Genomic DNA, 24084 nt, shown 5'->3' with positions numbered 1-24084 from the left:
CTGAGATATTTTAAACGCATCAATAATATACAGTCATGCTTTTAATATATTACGTGAATTCGCTCATTTTAGCAATAGTGGGACAGACTGCAAACTTACACTACAAACACAAATGGCATGAGTGGCGTTAGTGTCCCCTCAGCACCTCATGGGTTAAGTCAGACTCCAATGATCTCATAAGAACGCAACACGCAGATACTTATCATCCAATGGCAGGCGAGCAGCCGTTCCCTTTCACTACCAATCAAAAGCGGGCGGTCTTGTAGGCGAACCAATTAGAGGCCGGATTTTGGTTTAAGGGTCGCGGGCGCAGCGGCGGTTGTGTTTGTGTTCGGAGGTGCTTGTGACAGTTTGCAGAGAGCGGACAGACTGTGTGTTTGCACTGTGCTGAGAGCGGGGTTATTCTGCTGCGTTCCCATCCTTTGGCTTGCCGCTCGTGTAAGGCGCCAGGGATCTTGATTGTTGACCACTGTAACAGTGCTGCATTAGTCAATTGACTTCAATACTATTCATTGGAACGGGAGAGTCCCAATACGTCGTTCAGGGCATTACAGCCTTGTCCTAGATGCAGTGTTGTAACTGTTATTGGGGGGTATATGTCCATGCTATATGCTGCTATTTACCTTATTGATTTATGGTAGCCTTTGGCGCTGTCCTGTTTCACTGCCTAACTAACAATATGCCGGCCGTGTTCCTGTTTGGGGTTTACAACCTTTAATATTGCTAAGTAATGGCCGTGTGCGACTAATTACATAAGCAGCCTGTCCCCTTTGCAGTAGTAGTAACAAAGTGCCTTTCGGGGCTGCATTATCACCCAAGTGTAGACCGTGCGTGCTCCCTGTTCCCCATTGCCCATTTATAACTTTGGATATGAGGCCTTTAGGATAAAGATAGTGCTTTACTTCAGGATGTCGCTCTCACTCACACTCAACACGTGTTTGTGTATGGGCACTGGGAAGAACCCCGCTCCCAGTATTGGCTGGATGAACTATAAAGGCATAATCCCTGCTAGGATCAAAGTGTCCTAAAGGCAGTGATACTTCCATCCATTGTATCTGGGCAATCGGACACCAATAAGGAATTTTAGTGTATTTGCTATAGTTGATGTGTAAACAGTGAGGGGAAGGAGTGGTTGGTTTCTTCTTGTTGCTGAGTTCAGTAGAGTTTGCACAGCCTAAGCTTCCCTTATCTACAGCATACTGGCATATTCTGTCCTGATCAAAATTTGCTTGACACTTTGAGGTCCCTAAGAAATGGGTTTATTGAGAAACCAAAGAACCAATTTTTGCTTTTAGCATGGTTAGATCAGTTTTGGTAAGCCAAGTAAAACAAATATTATTGTTGTGAATGTAATCCAACTGTGTTTTTTTTTTTTTTGTTTGTCATCTGGTGCACTAGTGTGAACCTGCCTTAGGCTGCGCTTATAGTGGCCGCAAAACATTTGACTCCAGCGCTTATAGTAAGCGTGACGTCGTGTCTAGAAAATTGGAAGCCGGGCCTATTTGTTTTTTTTTTTTTTTTTTTTTTTTTTTTACAGTCGCCACTTTTGACTGTCTCTAAACCAATCAAATTGCATGGCCCGCCCCCTTTAGTGATGTCACTGGTGACAGTTATTAAAAAAACAAATCACAACTTTCGCGGGGGGGGGGGGGGGGGTGACGTCATCGGTCTTGTCGCCATCACTATAAGCGTGGCCTAAGTTGAGGTACTGCTAGTGTTTATTTCCAAATATTTGTGGCTATTGAAGCTTACTGACACAATGTGAGTAGGTTGCAATACCAATGTGTAAAATAAAATAATTATGTGTAACTTTCATAAGTTTCATTTACAGAACCGAAAGATGGCAACTATGATCTTTGTTGACCAAGAAAATGGAGACCTTGCTACCAACATATCCGCTAAGGATCGTGTTAAATTGTCAAAGTTTTGTGAGTATCTCTCTACATCTAATCTCTGTATTGAAAGCTCTTGGATAGTTTGGTAATTTCATGCTTTTCACTGCTGGAGTTGTCTTTTTCCTCTGTCCGGAATCTGTATCCTTAATTTGTGAAATGATCCACACAAAGGGTCTAGTACCTATTGTGTTGACGCGCCAACGTCTTTAATTTAGTGATGCCATGGGCTCATTTTCTTCCTAGGGGTGGTGGTACTGAATCGGCTGCAGTTCAAAGTAGCAATACCCCCACTTTAAGGTGTTGTCCATGAAGCCGACGGCCGGTGTGGCGCGATCACATTGCCTTAAGGCATTGATCGTGCCCATAGACCGGGTGCGACAGCAGGAGGGGGCGCAAGTTGCGCGAGGAATCAGTTGAAACTGATTTCTTGGTGCGGCGGGCAGGTCACGTGAGCGGCTCGCCCAATGAGGGCAAACAAGCTCTGTCACCGACACAGCGCATCTACATGTCCAGAAAACACACTCGCGTGACGTCACGCACGCCTCCGTGCGGACGAAGGCTGAGGGACTGGTGGTGACAAAATACCTATATAGTTGCTAGGGTACCAGTTGCAAGTTTATCTTCTGCTGATGTTGCAACATAGTTTATTGGCCACACTAGATCAAGCATTACCAGGAAGAAATATTCTTTTGGATTAAATATTTTCCACCTGTGTAAAACGTCTTAACTGGCTGCCTTGTTCTGCATCCCTCCATGTGAGCACTTGCAACCCAAACACACACTATCCCAATTATGCCACCAGGATTTAAGGGGTTGCACCTTGGGAGTATGGTCCCCTAGAAGCATACACACTAACAAATGGCAAAATGCATCAGTCAGGGTAGTCTCTTCAATGGTTATAGGTTAAATTATAGTTCCAAGACAGTACCTACTAAATCTAACAGTTAATATAGCAAAGCATTAGTGCTTGTAAAGAAATATTACAATATTGCATACAGTACAAATAAGACCAGCCTGTACTAATTGAGAGGAGCAGAACCTATACACTACCATGGAGGCCTTGTTCATGAGGAAGGAAATGACTTGCACTGTACTGCCATCTTGAGTCTCGTAACTGATTCACCAACTTGAATCTTTATACGATTGTTCAACGTACTGATCCCTTGACGTGCAGGGGTATGTCTTGAGTAATTTGTCACGTTCCCTTGACCAGGGGCACTCAAACTGGATATCTGGAAGCAAATAATACTTTCTTCCACTTAATCAGTGAGCATAAAATACTATACTCCCTGTAGTCCATTGTACCTGCATTATCCAGGAAATGTCCTGGACATATAAATGTTCAATATTACAAAGGGATTGATTGCATTAAAGGTTAAATAAAGCTTTCACTGTCAGTCATTTTACTAATTTTTCACGTGACTAAAGATGTTCATGTTATCTGCAACTTTTGTATTTCAGGCTAATCTGTAATGGTAAATAGTCCTTTTACTCACCACCTGGATTTAAGAAGTTTACTTGAGGGCCTTTGAATATTGCCCGTTCAGATAACTAATACTGTACCTTTTGGTTACCCTTAACCCCCTCACTGCCATTGTAATATAAACTGTTGGTTCCTGAGAACAAAATTAATTTGCTTAATTGCTTGCTTCAGGAGACATACTACACCTAGTGGTTAACAGCCCTCTGTGGTATCTGTGTGGTAACAAGCCAAAATGAACAGGGCTTTATTGTGACCTCCCCCCTGGACAATAATTTGATCTTGGTCCTAAAAAAAAAGTTGGTATTGCTGCTTTAATACCAAAATTGCCTCGACATTAAAAAAATAACACGTGTTGTCAGACTCTGGCCATTTAATACCTGGCAAAGATATTCTAGGTCACTGTCAATAGAACAAACTTGCATCTGACACATCTGCATACAGCAGAATCTGGTGTCTGCAGAGGTCATGCAATCCAATGTATTGTCAGAGCAATTTACTTGCGAGGCTGACTTGGCTTTTCTTCCATAGCAAAGTCCCTCTCCACCAAAGGCCAGACTTCATACCCTGGAAAGGTCTTCAGCACGTCTAAAGCTGTGCCAAAGCCTTCCAGAAAAGCTTTGGGCAACGTCAATCAGCAGGTGGAAAACCAGAAGGTGGTGACAACATTGAAAGGTGACCTAAAAGGACATTTACCTGCTGCCCAAAAGGTAGGATTTTTTTTGGGGGGGGGGGGGGGCCTGTATGGAAAATGTCGAGGGTACTTTCCCTCAATTCAAAGGGACACTTCAGCAATGTTGCAATCCTTTCCTCTCACGTTCTCGAGTCTGCATATGTTCTCTGGTGGATGTAGTGGTGACAATCGTTATGTATTTATTTTATTTTTTTTGTACCTTGGTCAGGTTTGCAAAATGCTCTTTAACGTTGTAACTGTTTCTGGACCCTTTTTGAGATGCATGACTGCTGTCTAAACCCCCCTTCCACAGGCTAATAGCAAGCCCACAAATTCAGTGACTGAATTTTATTGGATTACACAGTGGCTCTGATTTTTATTCCCCATAAAAGATAAATATGTTGGTAATCAGTAGGTCCCTAGTGCTAGCAATAGGATAGCTTGTTACCGCATGTTCCCAACTGTAAAAATAAATGGAGATGGGTATTGGGAACTGCACCATACATGTCATCTAAATCCAGGTCTATCTTGTCATGGTGATCAATATTGCCTTTCTGCAAATATTTTTGCAAATGCAGTAAAATTGCAAATGCAGTAAAAAAACAAGGGGTATTATGGCAGTCTAGGTGTTAGCTGGCGACCTAGTGTTTCCTTCTCATTTTTTTTTTTTTTATCTATCTCTATCACCTTCCTATAAAAGACACTCACTTTCTCAGTTGTGTTCTTTAGCTGTTGTATACAAAGTAATGCATGACAGCATCTTCTTTTGTGTTCATGAAATTCTGTAAAAATAACTTTTTTTTCCCCCCCATCCTCTCCTCTCCCCCCCCCCCTCATATCCCCTCTCTCCTTCCTCCCCCCCCCCCCTCATCCCCTCTCTCCTTCCCCCCCCCCCCCCTCATCCCCTCTCTCCTCCCCCTCCACATTAAAGACTTCTGAAGTGGTATGTTCTGTCAAGGCTCCCAAGGACAGCTATCCTGAAATTGAGAACTTTTCCCCGTACAATCCTTCAGGTAAATGGTGTTTTTTTTAAATAGCGTGCTTTCTATTTTAAGAATTCTGTCATACACATTAGAAGATCTGAAGCACAAGTTACTTTTTTTTTTTTTGAATACTGCATTTTCAGTCCTTATTGCTTTCTTCATAGGTGGCTCTGTATGAAATTACTTTAAAGGGGGTGACAATAACCATATTTCCCATAATATAATTGCAATATAGTCCTAAAAGAAAAGTGCACAGCACTCCCATTAAAGCATAAAATAACTTGTATTTTATTAGCAGAACATGCAAAAGCTAGACAGTGACATTTCAGACCTCCATTGTCCTTTTATACTTTAAGTTTGAGGACGCTTTTGCTTTTAGGACTTTATAGGACTTTTTATTTTTTTAGTTCTTGTTGGCACTTTCAAAATCCTAACGGCAACAAATCCAAAGTGCAAACTTTACTCAAGGTGCATATAAAATAGTAAAACAATAAAAAAATAACACTGTGCAACACAACTAAAAATATGTAAATGATATGATCCAAATAACCTGTAAATTTCCCACTCGCGTGGTGAGAATCTGACTTTTTTTTTTTCTCCCAACACGTGTACTGGGATGACATTTGAGCTACAGTTGTATATGTAAGGGAAATTGAAAATCTAGTACAAATATAGCTTTATAAAGTAAAAAAAAAAACGACTGGTAGAGCAACAGAAACACTAGCTTACTCCCAAGCAGAGTGCACGTTGACCACTCTGGGTCTGAAGGTACGCTGGATGCTCTACTCTGTACAGGCACCGCCTCTCTGATCCACCCTTCTGCTTGGATTACATATATTTAACTTTTTTTTTTTTCTTCCTCCCCTATTACATGCATCTTGACTCAAGTTTGCGCTTTGGCTTTGTTGCTTTTCTGTCCTGTAGATGTTGGGGAAACCTTTTTGAAAAAGCTGCAGCTTTTCCAATGTTTTTACACACTTTAGTTATAATAGCATTACCCCCTTTCAAATGCTTGTCCTACTGTGGACTATATTCACTATCGCAGTGCTTATATTTATCACTTGTTCAGAATTACTTGTTATGTTTGTTTACTATTGGTGATTGTTTTGCACTTGACTCTTTGCTTTGCACACTTTCCAAGTCCTCCCTACACCCTTGCTACTTTTTGCATTGTACCATGTTTCTACTATGAAGCTGGCCCAATTGGATACATTTTGTATACATTTTCCAGATGTATTCAATAGCATGAAATATATTAATAGTTTTTAGAGTAACTTTTTACATTGCATAACTTTGAATGCAATTATTTTAAATACAAGCAATAACTAAATATTTAAATTGTAGGGGAAGTACAATGTTGTGTACCTCATACCTGAACATCTGGTTAAGGGGAAGCTGTCGGATACAGAATAAAGCAATCCTCTGGGGAAGGAGGAATAGCTTTTTGTTAACTTTGCATCTGCCTCATCAAAGTACATGTCACTAGCTGCCCCCATAACCTCAATATATGACTTGTAGCAATACTGAAACAAAGTTATTAATGTCATATTGGGCTAGAAAGTTACAATTGTAGATTGGACAATCTGTGCAGGGATATATTTAATAGGTTACTTTAAAATCTGGCTTTTTTTTGTCCTTTATTTTTATCTTTTATTTTTGTCCTTCACATTTGAACCAGTAAATTGGATTGGGTCTACTACAAAACAAGAAAACAAAGGGAATGCTCCCTTGTTTCTGTACCAGCCTTTCCACACCACCACTGCTATTGGCAAATGCTGTACAGTACCTGTCTCCCTTCTGATATTTCTCTTTAGGTTGCATATTTCAATCTCCAGGCTACAAGAATGGGGCAAAAACACAATTGCATTCAATTGCCTTTTAAACTTTCTACAGGGTTCTATTAGTTGCCCTACTTCGTGGTTGGGATACTGTAGCCCCATAATCTCATCTACTTGTCCAATTCTAAAGTGGTGTCATTTATTTATTTATATTTTTCCCCTTAAGATTTTGAAAACTTTGAAGTCCCAGAAGATCATAAACTCAGTCATCTGTGCTTAGCTGGTGTTCAGCTTATGGTGCTTGAGAATGAAAGGGCAAGGTTTGATGCATTGATGAACCGGCATCCTGCTCCAATGGATATCCTGCCCCATTCCTGGGAATCGGGTCAGTATAGTCTTTACCAGGCACTGCAATGCTACATCTCCAAGTGGGTAATTCTATGTTGTCCAAATATCCCCATTAAATTCCATATGGAGTTTTGGACAATATAGACTCTGGCCCTAAATGTGTGGTGTTCTCCCACCAGACTGTAGTCCCTAAGTACTGTTTTAAGATTAGTACTTTGTTAAAAATGTATATGTTGACACGGCTGCTGCTCAATATTCAGAGCCCATCTAATCTATAAAATCATGGGCCACTTAATGCATGCAATTGACTACTTATGTTTCACAGATGCAATTGGCACTGACTAGAGGTGTGTATGATTATTGATGTTCATCCATACTCACCTGCTGCCTTGGGCACATGGGGAAGTTGTGGCGTTAACATCTTTGCTCTATTTACATTAGTTTGGCATTGAAACAATGTGACTGCAACCTTCACCATACTGAAATGGATACTAATTTACTTGTTTCCTTTTAAATGCTACAGATTCCCTGCCGTCTTTCCTTGCCACCCTTGATGAGATCACACTTGATATGCCTCCAATAGAAGAATATTAGTTTTTATATTTTGTTCTGCTAATTTTTTTTAATTTTATGTTTTTACCTTAATAAACATTTCCTTTTTAAGAACTGGTGTAAATGCAATTCTTTGTATGTTTGAGATTACACTAAAATCTAATCAGACATTTCTCAACACACGGCATGTACTTTGTATGCCCTATATTTTTACTTGACCTGTCTGCTCTGACCTTGAGCTATCATTTAACTGTAATAGTCTGTTAAACCAATCGTAATATCCAAATGGGCAGTCTTAATTGGTCTGGTAATTTAGGTCATACACATTAGATTCGCTATAGCTTTGCTGTACTCGGTGCTCTGTAATGTGTACCCTGTGTTGAAGGCTTTCAGCTGTGTTCCAGTTGTTGCTGTCTGAAACCTTTTTCTTGGATGCTACCTACATAGACTTTGCACTGACAGAATTGAAGTCTGACCTGCATATCTAGAGAACATATCAAATGTCCTTGCCAAAAGTACATCAGCATATTAAACTGACTCTAAATTAGGGCTTCACATAGTTTAATAGGGACTAACTTTGTACCATGGGTCTGTCATGTACTGTACTTAACATCTTGTCTATAAATTCTTCACAAATGGTGCATGTTAGCTTTTTCCTGTGACGTAGCCTGATGTTGACGTCGCTATAAGCGTAGCCTAAGCCGAGCTTACTAGAAGCGCACGCAACAGCAGCAATGCATTTGTTTTGATGTGGTGTTGCTGGCACTATAAGCGCACCCTAAGATGTTTGCAGTTTAAATATATTTATTTTTGTGTGAATGAACAGTTGTAATAATTTCTGGGGAGGGTGGAGTTACTGTCCAAATACAGCTTCTTTATTGATGTAGTTTTAAATAAGAACATTTTGCCTCTGTTTACATTTTTAGCTTGGATTTCTCACTTGTGGGACCAGGCAAAAATAAATAATTAAAACATCCTTATCCAGTTTTGCAAACTTTTAAGGCATGCAGAAACTTCCATTTATTCCAAACCTTTAAATCTTGTGGTATTGCCTCTTGCATCTTTTTAAAAAAAAAAAAAAAAAAAAAAAAACCCGTTATGGCTATACAATTATCTAAGCTGACTATCGATGAGCAAAGATAGGCAGCCAGTGTGCCACAGGAAGCATTATTTCAAAAGAGGAAGTGCTGCTGCTTTGAAGGGCTTTCTATAGCAGCCCAAGGAAGCTTAATTCATTAAAATTAATGTTTTATTTTTTTGTAGGAATGCTGCTTTAAGAACAGTACTGTTTACTAGCATTGGTTTGGGAAATACTAAACCTGGGCAGAAGGGGTAAGAGGGACTTGAATGTAGTGGTACTAGGTCAGAGTTCAAAGACAATCATTGGATTAAGGTTTTGACCATTACCCAGTATAAATTTCTAAAACCTGAAATTGGAGTACAAATGAGGGCCAGCATGTCTTCCACATGTCCCCTGCTTTGCTGCCTACCTTATTCTAGCTAGTGTAATTAGGCATTAAGTGTCGCTTAACTCCCTATGCATTCTAGAACTTTCAGTGGGCCCACAGGAGGGCAGCAGTCCCTTCAGGTCACAGGTTCTGCCTTATGACACTGTTCGTGGCTGTAACTTGACACCATTTTATTCCTGGGTGACATTGGAGAAAAAAAAAAAGTCATTCAACCATTAGTGGTACATCTATCCAAGATGTAGCTTTGACATAAGCTGACATTAAAAGTTGTAATGGGGCCATCTAACCTAGATGAATGATGGGCAGTGGTTTGTTTCAATGGATTAAATGTAGACTGGGTGGGGGGGGGGGGGGTGAGTCAAATATAACATGTTAACCTTTAATTTGTGGTGTCAACAAATGATTTGTCGAGGCTACAAATATCAAAGGTCTTTTGGTGATGAACTGACAAACTTGCTCAATCATTACTTTGCAAAGGAAATGGATGAACAGAAGCAGCTGATACTGCAATCCCATGTTGCTGACAAAAATGCTAATGTGTAATTTCACAAGATACAAATAAGTAAAACATTTTGAAGGAAATGTCACTGAATTATTTATTTTTGACCCATATTAAATAAACAGTAATAAAACCGTGATTCGTTCAATGTGATTAACTACTTTTCTAACGTATTAAAGGCAGAAAATGTTTCTCAAATGGAAACCTGGTTCACAAATTGCGTTCATTGGAAAATACTAGTCTATGAACTATATAGCATAACTAGCACAGGCCCTAGAAGGATCTCTGTACTGAACCTGTACTGTATTTATCTTGTTTTAATCATGTGTAGGCAGTAATTGACTGCCCATAGACTTGCTTGTGATACCTGATTTAGCCTAAGGTTGTGGGCCAGTTTACTGGTTAAAGGAACGCGTGAACATTGTTTTATTGGTTCAGATCTGATCAGCTGTAAAACATGCTGGACACCTAACAAGCTCCTATTGAATCCCCAAAATAACCACAACATATACACTGGCGACACACTTTATTCGAGCTCGGCTAGTCCCACGAATTCGGGTATACCCGGGTGTATTGAGGTTTGTGACTGTTTTCTGCCCGAGTGCATTGGGTTATTTTCCAGGCAGGGATTGAAGCATTTTATTCCCGCTGGCTGCAATACTGCACAGTATATATATATATATATATATATATATATATATATATATATATATATATATATATATATATATATATATATATATATATATATATATATATATATATATATATATATATATATATATATATATATATATATATATATATATATATATACTGCATTACAATTCATGAATTTATGCCATCTGGTAGACACGCGAAGCATTGCAGCCTATTAAATCCTAATCATTATCATTTAACAGATCAGCCGCCCGTCAGCCAGGCATGAACCTAGGCTGGGAAGGCAAATGCAACGGGGCTTGTCAGAGGTGAGGAGCGGCGCATTCCAGGTATCTGCCAGGTACATACTGGGTATTTGCTCGAATAAAGTGTGTCGGTGCAGTATGAGTATGACTACTGAGCATGGCAATATATATTTAAAACCAGAGACAGAACATAAAACACAGACAAAGCTCAGTTTTAGCACATCCAGTGAAACTCACACGGTACAGTGCCTAAACAATAGATATTTATACATATATGTTTAGGCACTGTACCGTGTGAGTTTCACTGGATGTGCTAAAACTGAGCTTTGTCTGTGTTTTATGTTCTGTCTCTGGTTTTAAATATATATTGCCATGCTCAGTAGCACTCCTCTGTGACACTCATATGCTTATATATATGTTGTGGTTATTTTGGGGGTTCAATAGGAGCTTGTTAGGTGTCCAGTATGTCTTACAATTCTTGTTCAGCTAGTCTTGGCTGTCAGGTAGGAGGATGCCACCCTCCAATTTGAAGCTCACCCCCTCCCACATTTAAATGGTTAGGGGCTCACTCCATAGCATCTTCCACTCATGGGAACTTGCTTGCAGTTTGGCTGTGACAACTCTAATACAGAGTGCTTTTCCTGGTAATGTACAGGTTAATAAAAGCTTCAATCAGACTTAGAACTTTGCAACTAATATTGACAGATTTATTATAAATCATTCTTCCTGTTATTACACAGGTTATTAAGAATTTATATTAGCGTTAGGGACCCCTGAAATGTGGTCTGCCGTGCCGTTGGCTCAGGGGCTTACAACAATTTTGGCCAAAAATGTCAAATTAAAAGACCATTTTACTTAATAGATATTTATACATATATGTTTAGGCACTGTACCGTGTGAGTTTCACTGGATGTGCTAGAACTGAGCTTTGTCTGTGTTTTATGTTCTGTCTCTGGTTTTAAATATATACTGGCCAGCTGTACACAATTCTATTGGGAGTTTTAATGTACAACCATGACTGAATATGGCTTGCTGCTTTTCCCCTTAACGTTATATATAATTTTGTGACCAGGATGTTGCGTGCATCTTACTAACTAGAAAGGGTGGGAAGTAAATACTGAACATAAGGGAACCAAAATATTGGTGATTGTAAACAATTGGCAGAATATATCTGACCACTTTGTAACCCAATGGGATTACCATGGCCTTTTAGCGGTTAATGGTGTGGACCCACATAGGTAGTGATACTTTTCCTATTGCACCGGATTGGGGGTGAGTCAGCAGAAACTAAGCCTTGCCCTGTGTTGCCTGGAGACACTGTGTGTCTCTCAGGAACATACTAATTTTAACTATAAACCCTGTGTATTTAGGGCAGATCAGTCACTGTTTGTTCTAGTTAGGCACAGCACCCCTTCAGATAGGGTCATGAGAGATGGCCAAAGTGAATTCAGTTTTTCACAGAAAGTAGTCATGCACGCCACAGAAGTCCCGATAAGGGTGCGACAGGATCAGCTCTACAGGCAGATCTACACACGCCTCAGTCTGTCTAGAAGTGGCAATTAAGAGACAAAAGTGGACTGTGGATCCCCTAGCTATATTGAGTCTGCCAAGGCCTGAGAAGGGGTACCTATTGACAGAACATAATGGGGACTGGTCAATTAAGGGACTCCTGTAAAGTGTCGACACTTTGGGGAGGTGCAAAGTGAGGGTGCCTGGGGATGCAACCATCAAGAGTACAGACAAGCCATAAAACTTGGCCCCCTGCAGATGCACTTACCTGAAAGCTCTCCTACTGTCTGTACGTTCTCCCCACTGATTAGATTGTAAGCTCCCCGGAGCAGGGACTCCTCTTCCGCAATGTTACTTTTGTCTGAGGCACTTATTCCCATGATCTGTTATTTGTGATTGTATGATTCACGTGTATTACTGTGAAGTGCTATGTACACTAATGGCGCGATATAAATAAAGACATATGAAAGTAATGAAACGTGTACATGTGAATGAATAGAGCCCTAGTAAAATGGGGCATAACTAAAGAGTGCTGTTTGTACTACAAACGTTCCTGGTGCACATAATTTGCATCTTTGCTACCTCATCACTAAGCCGCATGAGGCCTGCACCCTGAATAGGGTGAAGCCTGAGTAGCCACTATAGAGACACAAACACCATGGGAGCCAGGGAGGGTTACATTTGGTGCCCAACATGGGGCTGCATGCAACATCCTGGTCACATTTCTAACTAGGAAAAAAGCCAGCGAGTAAGTACTTGTAGTGAGAAAATACAGATTATAAGGGATCCAAAAGATTGGAGATTTTAAACAGTTGCAGGCTATATAACTTGACTGTCTTGGTATTTAACTTTGTCCTATGTTGTACTTCATCTTCAGCTGACTAGTCAGATATTGTCAAATGACCATCTAATATTTAAAATTTCTCCTGCAGTGGGCCTAGCCACAAAAGGGTTTAATTTCAGTAAAGCCATGATGGGAATAACCTTATTTGTTTTAGTAACACTTTCTGTTTAAGTTCTTATTTTGCGTGTGTCTTTCTGGTAACATTAATGTTAATTGGATTACAAATATTGAATAAAGTCACTTCTACTGTACGAATACTCTCCAAACGTTTGTAGGTTTTATTGATTAATTAGATATCGGCACAATAATTCTTTGTTTAAATGTGGATCCCAATTTCTTACCCATGTACAGGGAGCCAAAATCTGGGCTGAGGTAGGGCACTAATGGTGAGGTGTGCTGCCAAAAGGCATTGGCATTCAGAAGTGACCTGGCGTTGCACCAATACAGTTTGGTTATACTCTGTATAGTGTAGTCTGAGTACAACCTGACCACGTGTGCCCTGAATAAAAGAAAATGAATATACAAGATTAGTGGAGCAAAATTACCATTACATCCATCATAAAAAAAAAAATTCACAAAATAATTCTTACTACAATAATGTTAAAATATTAAAGTGGTGTTCCTAACACAGAATACATTACCAAAACATACAAGAAATGGCATCTCAATAAATAAAAATATACCAAAATATGATAATTAACATGTTGAGAGTAAGCCACACATGTGGGTTTAAGGGGGATGACACCTGGTGGGGTGCAGGGAGTAATACAACCATGGGGGAAGAGGTGAGACACCCATGGATGTGGTGACGTATGACATTGGGGAGGCACAGTCCTACATGAAACAGCGTGGTTACAGAGAGGGTGAGGGAATGAGAAGTTCTGGCATGTTCCTCTTCTCCCTGCCTGTGTGTCGTCAAGCCCGCCTCCACGGTCTGACATCCGTCACGCAGCCTACACAATACATTGTGGGGCGTAAAATAGAAGAGAATAGCAATTATTGATGGATCACCGCCGTGTCCACGACGCTGTACTGCTGCCTGTGTGCGCGGTGAGCTTAAACTCCAATTATTATTATTTCCTGCAACTTCACCAGAGCGGCCACTGCATCTAAAACTGGGATCTCTCAGTTCCGGAATCATAAGACAACACCTCTTCCTCTATAAATATACAATCTATTTCTGAAAGCAGCCTGTTCATGACATTACTCAGTGATTGTATGGTGGTTTGTCAACAGGAGGAAATAAAATTTATTTAGACAGAATATATTTTAAAAACAGGTTTTTGAGAGCAATACTCTGTTCAAGCGGTACTGAGTATCAGGCTGCGGCGTGATCAAACACCTAAGTCTATGCGAACGTCCACAGTGCGCGAGTGCAGGAAGAGTGATGCCAGACCCCACAGGTCACAAATCGCCTCTGCGGCAGGTGTAGTGTGACGCTCTGCCGATCGCGCCTAGCATGTCCACTGCCTTAGGCCACGGTCCCAGTGCCTTCCGTGCGCTGTGCGTACAAGCACCGTCCCCCAATGGGGCTGGGCCCAGTAGGTTCCTTCGCGCGGAAGGTGCAGCCGCGCTCTACTGCAAGTTTTTGCAAATACAAACAAATTGTATTTGCGACGGAGGCGTGGCCACGCACCCCCCCCCCCAGTAGTTCAGCCAATGAGGGCGAACCAGCTGCGTGAGGTCATGGCCACGCCCCTGCGTGGCCTTAGAGAGCACTGCTCCCAAAAGCTTGTCTTTCAAATATATGATCAGTCCAATTATAACACGTTTCACTACAGTTGAAGTACTCTTTGATTTTCACACCATTTTGGCTGGACAGACACGACTCCAAGATTCATTATGGCACAGCAAATTGCACCTATCTCCAAAGTGTGGGTGTAAAGAAAGTATGTTGGCATATCTGAGGGCAAGAAGTAAAGTCCACATTGAAATCAAACAGAAAAAAACCTTGGGTTGGTTTTGCTGAGATCTATTTACATGTGCTTACCCAGAATCCTTGTCTACAGCTTAACCACTGTATGACATAATAATGGTATGAATTAAGCAAGTTTGGGGACCTGGGAAAGACATGTAGATATTCCTATCTGCTGTACTTTGTGCAGTGAAGTAGTTTTGTAATTTTTTCTACTCACCATAACTTATTTGTGTTATAAAATTCTAAGATTGAAAAAGGAAACCGTTACATTGTGTATCTTCTTTTCCTGAATCAGCAATATTACATGGGTGTTGTGGTAATCTCGGGGGGTTGCCACGTGGTGGGTAAGCATGAGAAAGCACAAAAGTGCCTGGTTCGCATGTGACAATTACAAACCTTCTGAATCATAACACTTCTTGGCACTCAGTTTTGCATTGTATGAGTCACCAATCAATCACAGAGAAAAAACAGAAGAAAGGCGCAAAAAGAGCAATGAATAAAACCAATTTATGGGTAAAAAAATTTATAACATGAATACTACATCAATCAAAACACAAACACAAAAAAATGATGAATGAATGTTAATAAAAAAACAACAAAAGAAACTTTGAATGATTTCATCTGTGCTGCTGCTGATCAAAGTTGATAGTTCACAACACTGGTGTTCTCCCACAGTATTCCAAGCCTCAAACCGTCAGGTGTTCACGGATAAGTGAAGGATGGTAAGTGTTGTAGCTTTGCCGATTTGTACTGCTCTGCTTGATCGCTCAGTAGTGAAATCGTCTCCTGGGTGGAAAACTCAGTTGGCTCACTTAGGCCTCGTTCAGGGTGCCTGCTTCGCGACGTGCATGTCCGAAACAAAGTGTTTAAACTCAAAAGCGGCTGTCAGGGTAGCAGCTACCCCTGTCTCCGAAGCACGGAATTGACGCTTCTACAGTTTGCATAAACAACTCAAGTTGTTTTTTCAAGCGGCAGCAGTGTCACTGGTACTTCGTTAGCCAATCAAATCATTCTTGAAAATGATTTGAACAGAGCAACACCCACTCCTAAGCTGAGGTCTGTAGACCCACTTCCTCAACGCTAGCAAAGGTCTGCTGGGGATGATGTGCACACATCGCGCAGCAGACTGACGTGAGCACACGCGGACGCGCGCCCTCCACCTCCTGTCTCTGCCACCCTGAACGAGGCCTTACACTGCTTCCTTGTTGTTGGCTGCTGCAGTTGGCTGTTGTTCAGACTTTCTCCTTCGATTCCGGAAGTGACGCGGGGTGCGTGGCTCTGGGTGTGACGTCAGTATCCGGATGTGATGTTGCACCCCTTCCCGATAGGCTGGTAAACTGGTGGGCTATGCTCCCAGACAGGCAGAGTCTCCCAGGCAAACAGAGAGTAGTTGCAGACTCTCAGAAAGACACCCTACAATAGGGTTGACACTAGAAATTAGCACATTTTTGGGGTGAATTTGGATCGGCCTGTTCCTTTGGTCTGCAGATTTCAGCGGATCAATCTCAAAATGGGCGATTTGCATTTTGCAGATTTTTTATTATTATTACCAATGTACTCCGTAGATTATGCAAACCGTGGATGGGTTTGTAGAATCCAAACTGCGGATACAGTAATCCATCGGCGAATTCTTGAAGAATCTGCCAACGGATTTCTGAATGCGCAGATTGGATTGTGCAAATCCGTCCATGGATTGTATCCAATGAAGGTTTTGTATGAATCGGCGCCGATCGAGACTGGCCAAATCTGTTTGCGGATTTTACACCACGAAATGGATTCTGGGGGTTACATCAGCGAAAATCTGGGAAATGCATCCGGGCGGATTCGCCCATCTCTAGTTACCGCATATAAGTTTTTATAATATGGGACGACGAAATCATGTATGAAAGTGTGATGTCACAATGAGTGATGAATGACTTGGAGCTGAATGGTATCTACCGCTTGACCACTAGATCCTTTGTTTTTTATCACCCCTGCTCTTGGTCGGGCGGAGAAAGACGCGCACTGAACTAACACGTGGCGGTGGGAGAAAAGTAACGTCTGTAGGGGTGGGGGCCATGGTATTATGAGATGACCAGTGTCCTAACTTTATTATTTTAATAATTTAGTAAGGTGACAACTATTGGAAACTGTAACTATTACACTCAAGGAGAAATCTGTTACGGTTTGATGACTAACTTCATTACAGTAATTTTAAGAGTGCCAGCACTCTTCCTAAAGCTCCCCCTCCCCCCCTCCCTTACTTACCATCCAGCCAGCAATCCCTGCTCAAAATCCCACGGCTCAGGTTAAAGCTTTATTCCTGGGTCCCAGGAAAGCTGTTGGCAGAGCAGCATCTGGGTGTAGGTAGCATTGCTTATTTTCTCTCCTTCCAAGGGACAAAATCAAGTAATGGTATTTAATGGTTTAAATGAAGTGACCGGATACGCTGTGAATCTGGAGGCTGGCGCATGCTAAGGAGCCATGAGTGGAAGTACTAAAGGGAGGTGGATTCATGGAAAAGCCTCCCAGCAGAGGTGGCTAATACAGTAAGGGAATACAAACATGCTTGGGATAGAGGGCTAGATTAAAAAAATAATAATGTATTCTAGTTTTAGCACACTAAAAAAAATACAGTTTTCTTTGGCGTCTGATGGAGCAGAGTGTTCAGGTCCTCCTGACGAAGCTCTTTGGATAGCGAAACGCGTAGAGTGTTAGCCTCTGAGACACTCTGTTCCATCAGACGCTTTATTCAGCCCGTGAAGCCGCAACCGGATGTGACGTATCGGGACACGGGAGCCTGCAGTACAGACCCATTGCGTGAGGGAACGGAGGAGACGCCAGCAGATGGGGGAAGTACACAGTACAGCAGGGACCATGTTACAGCACAACCAGAGAGACAAGACGGAGCGGTGAGACTATCACGCAGTGAATTGTTTTACACACAATTGTGTTACATGCTGTTTTAGGCTACGGCCTGCTGCCTGCGCTGGACACGCTTCTGAGAGCTTCAGGGGGAAAGACAGGGGGGCGTGGCCGAGACGTCATCCGGCAGGTTCGCCCTCATTGGCTGAACTGCCTGGGGGCGTGTCCTAGTGCTCCGTCGCAACTCCTGATCTCAATTTTCTTGAGCGCAGGAGTTTCTGTTGGCGCAGCGTAGCGACCCTCCCTCGCAGCGGGCCCGTCTCCATTGTGGGGCGGCTCTTGTCCCTGCAGCGTCCTCCACAGCGGGCGCTGCAGTAGCCAGCAGGGTCCTGGCCTTATACTGCACACAATGTGAGTGTGTTTTTTTTTATCTTTTAAACATATAAAGTTAAATATTTTTTCATCTGCACTCTGGTCCCTTTTTCTTCTACACCCTGAGGTTCCAACTTCCTGATTTTTGAAGATATAATGGGACGCCTTATGGCACCGTGATGTCATGTAACGTCCCGTTGTTGTGGCAATGTGACACCATTTGACGTCGTGGAGCCATGTTGACGGGACCTTGCAGGGGGAGATGCTGCCACATGATGCCGTCACCTCTGCCGGTAAATACAGAGGCCCCGCCCGGAGATTTCACAGGTAGCCCGGAGATACGTGGCCGAAACCCGTAGTCTCCACGTCAAACTCGAAGTGGTGGCAACCTTGACTGGACTGCCACTATTTTATTTACCAACCCACAATATCACTACTTTTCTGTGTATACACTTACAGTGTCACATTTTTAAGGTGATTGACCCTACAACAAAAAAAATTGACCACTTTCAGAGCTAAATTACATCGTTACATAGTGCAGGGGTGCTCAACTATAGTCCTCAAGCCCCTCCAACAGGCTTGGTTTTCCGGATATCTCAGCTTCAGCACAGGTGGCTCAATCAGAGGCTCAGTCAAAGAGACATATGGTATGTCCAAAAGACATATGGTATGTCCATCAAGTTCAACCTATGCTAAATTTAAACAACAGAAACTTAATCCCAGGGGTGCGCAAATTGGGGGGTGCGGGATGCTTTTTTTGGAGGGGGGGAAAGGTTGCAGAGGCGCCACACTCTTCCCCGAGACATTTAAATTAAATGCCGGGGGACCGTGCGAGGCCTCTGCGACCTCAACTTACCGGGATTCAGTCAGCTTCTAGACGCGTCGCTATGGCAACGCGCTGTCAAATGACGCCACAGGGTCACGTGACGCGTCACCATGGTTACACACGTGAAATGACGCCCCGGGGTCATGTGACGTGATGCATCGCCATGGTAACGAGCGTCATGTGTCGCTGCGGGGTCACGTGACGTGATGTCACATGACCCGCGGTGTAATTTGATGCCGGTTCACAGGAAGGGGGAGGGAAGGGGGGGGGCACAGCGCTGAAACTTTGCCACCCCTGCTTTATCCTATATTTGTATTTACAGCATTTACAGCATTTTTGTCTAAACCTTTAGGAAATAGTCCAATAAAGTCCAGTAAAAGCATAAAACAAAACTAACAATCATGATTATTGCTGCACCAACATGCAGATAGTTGCATTTGCAGCAGTTTTTCTCATAAAGATGTTTGTCACCAGATTCGGATGTTACTGTTTCGGTTTAATACACTCAGGTTTCGGCCGAAACTAAACCCAAAATGTAAATGAAAAGCTCAGTGGCTTGTTAGGCAGCTGATTCTGCCGTCAGAATTTCCCCAAGTGAGACTGGAGTCTACAGACAGGAAGTTGAAGCAATAAAGCGCCTGACCAGAGCTTCCTCTCTGAGAACACGGAGGGGGGGATGTATAAGAGAAAAGGGGTGCGATCAAAAAAATAAATAATGGGCTTTTACATCAGTGGGCAAAGTGTGATTGTCCTAAATGACACAGAGAAGCACTGTTTTTTTTTTCAATGATAAACCCAGAGTACCAGTACTTTTGTATTTATAAAACCAGAGTACCAGTACTTTGTTAATAGATTGTAAGCTCTTCGGGGCAGGGACTCCAGTTTCTAAATGTTACTTTTATGTCTGAAGCACTTCTTCCCTTTATGTGTTATTTGTATTATTTGTTATTTATGTGATTATGTCATGTGTATTCAGGGTTGCCACCACTCCGGGTTTGAACCGGAGACTACGGGTTTTGACCACGTATCTCCAGGTTACGGGTTTACCTAGTAAGCCTCTGGGTGGTGGCGTTCGTGGCAGCAGTGGCGTCCTTGGAGTCCTCCCGGAATCTTCCCCTGCAAGTAACTCCTGTCAATATGGCCGCGCACGTCAAATGGTGACGCGTTGCCATGTCGACGGGAATGCTACATGATGTCACAGCATCACGTGACGCCCATTGCCATGACAACGGGACACTATGTGTCAACGTCATGCGGTGCCACGTTGGCATGACAACGTGACATCACGTGACGCCTCGGCGCCATAAGGTGTCCCGTTGTCATGGCTACTTAATGCCGCGTGATGCTGTGATGTCACTTAGCGTCCCGTTGTCATGGCAACGTGGTACTATGTGCCGCCCCGCGGCCATATTGACAGGTTGCAGCAGGAGATGTCAGGAGGATGTGGCAACCCTGCGTGTATTACTGCTGGGAAGCGCTGTGTACATTAATGGAACTATATAAATACAGTAAAGATATACATACATACATATATATAAACCCAGATTACCACAACTTTTTATTTAGGAACCCAGCGTACCACTGATTTGTAAATGCACTTATTTAAAAAAAGTGTAAACCCAGAGAACCGCCATTTTTTTACTTACCCACCTAAAATTCCACTTGCTTTTTTTTAGAAGAAAAATAATACATTCCAACTTTTTTTGTTTGCCTTCCTCTGGATCAATGTACTGTAAGTACAAATATAGGATAAAATATGTGTCTAAATTTAGCATAGGTTGAACCTGATGGACGTATGTCTTTTTTCAATCTCATCTACTATGTAAATTGTAACTCTTATCTTACTCTCACTTTTACTCTTTTATCGTTTTATTCCACTTCCTTGTTGAAGAAAATTGATTCCTTTTACTTTTACAGCATAAAAGTTACAGTATTTTATATTACGCACACTACCATCACTTTTTTTTAAGCAACGTTGATTACAGGGGCTATTTTTTAAAGACTCACAGCTAAAAACAAAACAAAAAACCCCAGTGCTATACTAATGTAGAAAAGGAAAGCAAGAAAGGAAATTGGTTTCAATGTCATTTACTTCTGGCGCTATTTCGTTGCACCTTTGTTGCATGGGTAAAGTTGTGCTAATGTCTGTCGATTTTCTCCTTAATCTTTTCTGTGTCGGAAATCCGGCGGCATTTCCGGTCCTGGAAATCACGTCCCAAAACGCCCGTGGTTTTCCATGGGCTTCCTTTACTAAAATTCACTGTTGTCTTGACCCAGTTTCACAGCCGGGAGACTTTAGGACAGATGTAGCCATACTCATCTCCAGGGCAAGTTGCATGAATGCGGCTGTGGCTGCGGCTTGCCCGGCACCGGCAGTTTAATGCTGCGGAGGGGGTCAAGTCTGGAAACATGGACCCCTCGCAGCAATGTCGTGGCCAGCACTGACTCCGTGAGCCGTGTTTTCTTTTGCTTTTTCAGACTCCGGAAATAGTGAATAAACACACAGATTATTAACTTTGTCCAGCTGCTCTCAGCTGTTTTGGAGGTCAGTGGTCCCTCCATCCCAGGGTTTAAGCTCGCCCCTCCCCACTTTCCAAGTGAGCAGGTCTTGCAATGCGATCATTCTTCCTCTAATTATAGAGGTAAAAAATAATTTTAATCAGTTAGTGTTAGGACCTGCTAATGGTAATGCCTTGATGTGGCTAGCAGGCTTATAATGCCTCTGGATATTCTGTCATCCGTGTGACCAATCCATTTTCTCTAGGCTGCAGGGCATCTCGGACCCCCTTTTTCTCCGTGAGATCTGCGGACGTGTCTGTTCCTTCCACAGTAAGTGAAGAACCGCTTTTCTTTTTGTTTTGGACGACTCCGTCCCATCAGGGATACTAGGGTCTCCGTCTTTATTTGAAACTTGAACAGCTTCACTATATCCGCCAGGCTTTTCTTGCAGTTGCGTTAGCTGGCAGGAATATTCAGGGTCATAGAGACCTGTTTGTTCAGTGCGTTCCGAGTTTAGGCACCTCCACCACTTGGGGTGTTTTGTGGGTGTGACTCGGTTCGGGTTCCCCATAAGAGATATCTTCATCCTTATCAGTATCTTCATAGTATTGGAAGGGCCACTCTTCCGTGGGGTAGGGTTCATTACAGGAACGCCACACCATGTCCTCCATTTTGGGGCCATCAGCTGTATTTTTCCCCTGACCTTGGGAGGCATTATTGCAGCTGTTTTCACTGTATTTGTTAGAACCCCAGCTGGTAGTCCTACAGGTGGGCAGACTTTGCTTGCAGAGTTTGTAGCTCTCACAGGCGTCTCTGTAGACTTTTTCTTCTTTACTTTTGTAGGTTCTGAAACATCAGCAGTACTGTGCACAGATTCTTTCTCATCAGTGCTACTGGATGTGCTCTTGCCAAGTAAAATTTCTGTATCTTCCTTGTGACCACAGCGCATTGCTTGCTGCTGCAGTTTCTTGGCACGTTGAAAAAAATATTCCTCTGGCTGCAGCCCTTTTTCTGGGGCCACATAGGGAACATCCTCATTATCTGAATAAATCCTGAAGGGACACTGCTCCGTGTGGCTGGGCTCTTTACACCAGGAACACATTTTCTTCCCCATTCTTGTAGTGTCTGTATTTGACTTCAGCTGGGTGGCCATTTTAAAATCCCATGCGTTCCCCCCCCCCCACCCTTTTCTTTCAGATGTGGTTGGGTAGATTCTGGTCACAGCATCAGTCCCTTGTGTGGGTCACCGTCTGTCACAGTCCTCCCAGTCAAATTGTGGCGTTGTGACTTTCTTCAGCACAGTGTAGTTTTCCTGCCTTGATGTGTAGCCCGTTAATTCTGGTCACTTCTGCATGTGATTCTTTGTTTTGTTGCTCAGGCTGTTTGCAGGAACTGTATGCAGGCAAAAGCACAACACATTCACAGGCAGTCTCCGGGCCCCTTTGAACTTCAAGGGCCACCTCTCATCCCAACTTCTGACACCATATATAAGAGATGTGTGCAGAGGTATTTAATGGAGACCGATTAGGGTGAAATTAAATCCCGGCTTTATTGTGCCTGTTCCTTTAACAAGGCAAAACATACAGAAAGAAACAAAATAAAGGCCTACTCCATTTTGGAGTATAACAAAACCTTTACTCCAGCCCTTTCTAACTCTGTGGTAGCTAAGCTGGTTACCACCCTAAACACACACACACACACACGAGAAAGAGAAGAGAGAGCGCACGCCCCATAGTGTAAAATAGTACATTTATTGGTAAGGGAAAGGGGGAAGGAATAGCACTCACAAAGGTAAGTTTAAAACAGGCAATTTGTGAAGCAATATCACCACCAGCCAGGTTTCCCCGCGTTTGTGATCCGAAGTAAAGTCTCACTCCAAAAACAGGAACACAGGCTGTCCGCTGGAATTGCTGAAAAGAAACTCCTTCGAAGTATCCGCAAGCGTACCATATAGAGCCTCCTTTGTTGTTTTTGCCTCCAATCTGCTCGATGCGCGATCCAGCCTGATCGCGCGACTGCGTGATGACGTAATGTCGCGTGGTCTCGCGTAATGACGTACCCTAACGCATTTCTTCGCACACGGGCGACTTTCTCAAAGGGAAATATATTAATTAATAATTGTGCACGTGTATTAATCACATTTTATTTTCACAGAAATTGATATAGTTATTTGCTATAAAATTCACTTCACTCACACGGTTTAAATTCATTTAATTTATTACACATATTTTTTAATTGGCGCTGCTAAATACAAATCCAACAAGAAAGTCTCATATCTGTTTCTGTTGTTGTAGCTGTAGGGGAGGGCCTCTCTGTTCTCTTGGGTCAGCATCCTTGTGTACTATGGCACTCTCTGTGTCCAGGTATAGAGGTATTGTCCCCTTGTCTTGCTGTCAGCATACAGTCCTTTTGTGTGCATCAATACATCATATTTTCCTCAGGTCAGTCCAGTTGTGGGCTAAGGAAATCTCTGCAGTTCTCTTTCTCCTTATGTCAGATCAAATGTGAGCTAAGGAATCTCTCTCCTGTATTTCACATCAGGCTTCTAAGAGTCCTAATCAGCCAGATGGAGTCTGGTTGATTGCCTGTGTGCAATTAACCAGCACACTGCTGGATTTAGGCCTCGTTCAGGGTGCAGGCTTCGGAGGGAGGGCGTGCTGCCGTGCGAGCTGCCGTGGGACACAAAGTAT

At 42.5% G+C, this 24084-nt stretch overlaps 1 protein-coding gene across 3 annotated transcripts; it reads left to right on the top strand.

The window, feature by feature from the left end:
• Positions 1-283: 283 nt before the first annotated feature.
• PTTG1 (PTTG1 regulator of sister chromatid separation, securin) lies at positions 284-7823 on the top strand. 3 transcript variants are annotated; one of them, XM_075601939.1, is made up of 6 exons: positions 284-438; positions 1832-1928; positions 3907-4085; positions 4980-5061; positions 7036-7194; positions 7681-7823. In XM_075601939.1, exons 2-6 carry the CDS (start codon positions 1841-1843, stop codon positions 7749-7751), a joined length of 579 nt encoding a protein of 192 aa, XP_075458054.1. In that variant the 5' UTR covers positions 284-438; positions 1832-1840; the 3' UTR covers positions 7752-7823. The 3 variants fall into 3 exon arrangements, with proteins under 3 accessions (XP_075458054.1, XP_075458055.1, XP_075458052.1); XM_075601940.1 differs by having other exon boundaries at positions 310-438; positions 1820-1928; XM_075601937.1 differs by having other exon boundaries at positions 319-1314.
• The last annotated feature ends 16261 nt before the right edge of the window (positions 7824-24084 follow it).

Source organism: Ascaphus truei, chromosome 5 (assembly GCF_040206685.1).
Source record: "Ascaphus truei isolate aAscTru1 chromosome 5, aAscTru1.hap1, whole genome shotgun sequence".
Classification (NCBI taxonomy): Eukaryota; Metazoa; Chordata; class Amphibia; order Anura; family Ascaphidae; genus Ascaphus; species Ascaphus truei.
This window is presented reverse-complemented; position numbering and strand designations above follow the sequence as displayed.

What these genes read in the sequence shown, in the direction of transcription:
- PTTG1 (XM_075601937.1), top strand. An exon ending in TGTTAAATTGTCAAAGTTTT is followed by an intron (nt 1,929 to 3,906) that starts GTGAGTATCTCT and finishes TTTCTTCCATAG; the next exon opens with CAAAGTCCCTCTCCACCAAA. An exon ending in ATTTACCTGCTGCCCAAAAG is followed by an intron (nt 4,086 to 4,979) that starts GTAGGATTTTTT and finishes TCCACATTAAAG; the next exon opens with ACTTCTGAAGTGGTATGTTC.